Here is a 5,534-nt window from a genome sequence, read left to right as displayed (position 1 = left end):
TGTGTATATATATATATATATATATATATATATAATGGAAGAGGACAGCTGCATAAAGTGCTGAGCTCTAATCATGGAGGGAACTGGTGGAATGGGGTAAACCCAGGGAGATGTGAGACACAGTGGTGAGAAAGGATCTTCGGACCTCACTGAGGAAATGACAAGGGACCAAGAGTTGTGATTTGTTGTACTTGATATGACACGTCAAGCTAAGTAAAATCACTGTCATCCATGCATACAGGCCTGTCCTTCCAGGTGCTGGTACCACATAAAATGTACCTGTGCCAGTGTTGCATAAACGCACCTGAGCTGGTGGAATGTAATAAACATCCAGCATACTCTGTAGAGTGGTTGGCATTAGGGAGGGCATCCAGCCATAGAAACCATGCCACAACAGAGAATTGGAGTCTGGACAGCTCACCAGCTGGCCAGTTCCTGTCAAACCATCCAAGCTGTGCCAGCATTAAATTAGACTGGCACCCATGCCAACGTCGTCTCCTTCATTGGACAGGAAACTCCGTTTGTGAAGACTTATTGGGGCAAGCGAAAGCGAAATTGTGATGGCACCTGTGCCCAGCATCGCCTTTCTGGCACTTGTACCCGCGGCATGTGTAAGGACTTTTTGAGCGAGAGCGTTGCCAGTGCCCCTGGACTGGCTCTTGTGCAGATGGCACAAAAATACACCATTTCAAGTGTGGCCGTTGCCAGTACCTCCTGACTGGCCTTCGTGCCAGTGGCACATAAAAGCACCCACTACACTCTCTGAGTGGTTGACGTTAGGAAGGGCATCCAGCTGTAGAAACTCTGCCAAATCAGATTGGAGCCTGGTGTAGCCATCTGGTTGCACCAGTCCTCAGTCAAATCGTCCAACCCATGCTAGCATGGAAAGCGGACGTTAAACGACGACGACGAATAACACGGGTGAGTTGAAGTTGACTACAGCTGTTTCAGACATGTTCTCTATCGATGAACAAAGCAATTACATCATGTAAAAAAAAAGTTTTCTTCAGGTGAATTAAGAGTAAAATTAACACTTAGGATTTTTCACACAAAGAGTATAGAATGTGTATTGACTCTCTCATCCCAGTTACAACTCATCAATAAAGAACACGTCTGAAACAGTTGTAGTGAACCTCAGCCCATCTGTGTTATTTATACTTCATCACACTTGGAACTGCCCCTGCATTAAATCTTGAGCCAACACTGGACCTTGAAATGCATGCCAGAGTGTACTCCTGTGTGACGTTATTTATACGTTGTATATTTGGTCAATACTTGTGAATGCACACAAAACTGGAAGGACAAATCTGTTTTTACTTTAGTGAGTATGGGAGTGTCTGGACAGACTGTTAGTGTAAAAATGTGCTATCCTTGACTCTACCTTGGTGCCTTTTTTATTTAAATACTTTGATTTCCTCAGATTCTGAAAATTTTATGTGTGTGTGTGTGTGTGTGTGTGTGTGTGTGTGTGTGTGTGTGTGTGTATTGTTGACTGCACATATTCAATGTATGTGTTTTGTTTGTTCACCAGTACACTGTGGTTTAGCATAGTGGGGATAACTCCTTCAAAGCACTGAGTGTTAAAACAGTCGTAAGTCTTGATAGGCAAGAGAACTCACCCCTAACTACATTCAGGAGTGATGGATATTGATATTTTGCCATTTTCGTAGTTTATCAACAACATCTACCTGAGTTGACCCCTCCCCACTAGGGGGCGCTTTAACTGAATTATCAGTTTATGATTAAATAGTGTAAAAATCCTTTGTTGGTATGTCAAACAATGCATACATAGGATTAAATCCATTATGAATTAAAAGTAGCATAGTGGTTAAGAGCGCAAGCTACTAACCCCAAAATTCCATGTTCAATTCCAGGCAGTGACCTGAATAATAATAATAATAACAACAACAACAACATCGAAAACTTCCTTAGGAATGAGAACCCAGGTTCGAAATTTCCCCAAGACACCTGATGAAGGCTGGAGGGTATATCAGCCAAAGCATTGTGTTAACAACAAAACAAGATGAGGACAAATATCCGTCAACTGTAAAATCTCTTAAAAATAGAACTGTAATATTTCTGAACATACATGTTCACTTTGAATTTAACTTGATTTTGGATTGTCTTGAAAATGTTGTGTTCACATCTATTTTCGAAAATATTAATTTCAATATTTTCTGTATGTAAATATGCTAATACAATAGATGTAGTTGTCAGCTTTGTAAGGTGAATTCTACAATTAAAGATGCGGTTTTCTCTATATGCATTTTTGTTATATATATGTACGTTTTGCAAGGCACATGGTGACCCCACCAGTGCTGGTGCCATGCAAAAAGCATCCAGTCTACACTGTAAAGTGGTTGGTGTTTGGAAGGGTATCCAGCTGTAAAATCCATGCCAAAAAAAACATTGCTGGTGCTATATAAAAAGCACCCAGTACACTGTGAAGTGGTTGGTGTTAGGAAGGGTATCCAGCCATAAAAACCATCATACCAAAACCGACAGTGAAGCCTGATGCAGTCTTCTGCCTAGCCAGCACCTGTCAAACCTTCCAGCCCATACCAGCATGGAAAACAGATGTTGACTGAGGATGATGATATACATACATGCACACACACCATCATCATTTTCAATGCTCTCTTTTGCATACTCGAATGAGTTAGATGGAATTTGTTGAGGCAGATTTTCTGCAGCTGGATGTGCTTCCTGTTGCCAACCTTCACCTGTTTCCCCATGACCAGACATGCTTTATAAAAAGATTGGAAACTAAGGATGGTGGCACACATTTACAATTATCATGCAAAGTCAAAACAAGGAGACATTCACACACACACACACGACAGGCTTATCTACCAAATACACCCACAAGGGTTTCGAAGGCCCAAGTCAACACAAAATGACAAGGTGACACACACTGGAACTGAAGTTATGTAGTTGAAAAGCAAACTTCTTTCCTCAAGCCACACCGAAAAGAGACTCTTTTGTCTTATTGGCAATAACCTCTGGTGACAGTGGTTCCAGGTTCAGTCCCACTGTGTGGCACCTTGGGCAAGAGTTTTCTATAATAGCCTTAGGTTGATTAAAGCCTTGTGAGTGGATTTGGTAAACAGAAACTGAAAGAAGCCTGTTGTATATATATATATCATCATCATCATCGTTTAACGTCCGCTTTCCATGCTAGCATGGGTTGGACGATTTGACTGAGGACTGGTGAAACCGGATGGCAACACCAGGCTCCAATCTAAATTTGGCAGAGTTTCTACAGCTGGATGCCCTTATATATATATAATGTGTGTGTGTGTGTGTGTGTGTGTGTGTGTGTGTGTGTGGTGTGTGTGTGTGTGTGTGTGGTGTGTGTGTGTGTGGTGTGTGAGTGTGTGTCTTTGTCCCCCCATCACCACTTGACAACTGGTGTTGGTATGCTTACATAACTTAAAGGTTCAGCAAGAGACAGACACAAATTACTAGGCTTAAACAATAACTACTGGGGTTGACTTTGCTGACTAAAACCCGTCCAGGTGGTGCTCCTGCATGGTCACAGTCAAATGACCAAAACAAGTAAACGAATAAAAGGATAACTACAGAGTTAATTGGCACTTTTTTTTTTTTCGCTAGTTACAGTGTACATCAGGAAACAAGGACCAGGTTAAGTGGGAAGATGTCAGACTCATCCAGCATATGCAAGAAAGGGACAACAGATGAAATGAGAGATAACAGCATGGATACATAACATGTGCTCTTCAATGAGCATTAGCAGCAACAGCTTCGTTCTAGTAGTTGGCATCTTTATTGCAGACTTCCTCAGTGACAGATACACCGGACATTCTGATGGACATGCCTCTGATTATACTCACGAAAGTAAATTTATGGTGCCTACATTCTGTGTGGGATGTACTTAAGGTATTCATTTGGTTTATGAGATGGGACGTATAATGAAGAGTTTAAATATCATGAAACATTTCTATATATATATATATATATATATATATATATATATATATACACACACTTATACATATATATATATATATATATATCCATATATATGTATATGCCTATACATATATACATGTGTGTGTGTGTGTATATATATATATATGCCTATACATATATACATGTGTGTGTATATATATATATATATATTCATGTATATATACACATATAAACATACATATATATATACACATATATATACATAAATATATACATATATATCTTTGTGGATCTTAACATGTCTTCTGGGGCCTTCACTGGATTTGCATGTATGTATGTATATATATATATATATATATATATATATATATATATATATATATATATATACACACACACACACACACATATATACACACACACACACATATATAAACCCCAAAGAATTCCTCTCAACACATGGCTATGATGCTCCCCTAGTACTACTACTCATCAAAGATGCACATATTGTTAGCCACTAAGGGACATGCTCAAGTGGTTATGGACAAGTAATTGACAAGCAAATATGTGGTATTGAGCAGAATATTTATTATAATGATATTTCTGCTTCACCAACTCACCACTGAGTCTGTCAGAAATGTAAGGGTCAGCTTGAAAACATTGATGTCCAGGTGACAAAATCAAAGTTCGAAGGGAATGGTAGTGATTTCCTTTGAATTCTAGATAGAAGCAAATAGGAAATAACACTTACTGACCAAAGACAGAAAAAAAAACAATTTGTTACACAGTGTTGTTATTATTATCAGCTCCTGAAAGAAAGAGAGACACCAAACTTATTCATTCCATTTTGAGAAGTTCATATAAATATTTAACATTTGGTAGCGGGTGATGTCCCAGCATGGCCACAATCCAGTGACAGCAGCCACTAATATAATAATCCTTTCTAGGCCTGAAAATATGGGGGAGAAGTATAGCTGATTTCATCAACCCCAGTACACAACTGGTACTTATTTTATCAATCCCAAAAGGATGAAAGGCAAAGTCGACTGCAGAGGAATTTGAACCAAATTTGTCGCCTAGCATTTTGCCTGGTGTACTAACAATTCTGCCAGATCAAATAACAATAATGGAAACCAGAGAAAATTTAAAAAATAGAAAATTTTTTAAACACTACAAATCTTACCATTGGACATCGGTAACGAGCCACCATGCCCAGCCCCAGTTTCCAACAATGGTTTTCTTGCTCTCTGGACCCCAACATCCACCTGTCAAACAAGAAAAAGAAACAAAATATTAGTTTTTTTAAGGTGTAGTAATTTTATATTTATTTGTTTCACTCATTGGAAAGCAGTCATGCTACAGCACCACTTTGCAGGGTTTAACTCTTTTAGCATTTAAATGGCCACATCTGGCCCTAATATTCTGTTTTATGTTCTGGCATGTCTGTGTGGTAAGAAGCTTGCTTCCCAACTACATGGTTCTGGGTTCAGTCCCACTGCACAGTACCTTCAGCGAGTGTTTTCTATTAGGGCCCTGTGAGTGGATTTGAAAGACGAACACTGAAGAAAGCTTGTTAGATGTGTGTGTGTGTGTGTGTGTGT

The 5,534-nt window shown here is 39.2% G+C and overlaps 1 protein-coding gene across 1 annotated transcript in view; it reads right to left on the bottom strand.

Moving 5' to 3' along the window:
• The window catches only part of LOC106872323 (flotillin-2), a 91,165-nt gene that overhangs the window by 30,032 nt on the left and 55,599 nt on the right, over positions 1-5,534 (bottom strand). The window contains exon 2 of the mRNA XM_052977764.1: positions 5,117-5,198. Coding sequence (XP_052833724.1) covers positions 5,117-5,198 — 82 coding nt within the window. The remainder of the gene's footprint in view (positions 1-5,116; positions 5,199-5,534) is intronic.

This window comes from Octopus bimaculoides, chromosome 28 (assembly GCF_001194135.2).
Source record: "Octopus bimaculoides isolate UCB-OBI-ISO-001 chromosome 28, ASM119413v2, whole genome shotgun sequence".
Taxonomy (NCBI): domain Eukaryota; kingdom Metazoa; phylum Mollusca; class Cephalopoda; order Octopoda; family Octopodidae; genus Octopus; species Octopus bimaculoides.
The sequence above is the reverse complement of the archived record's forward strand: the minus strand, read 5'-3'. Positions and strand labels throughout refer to the sequence as shown.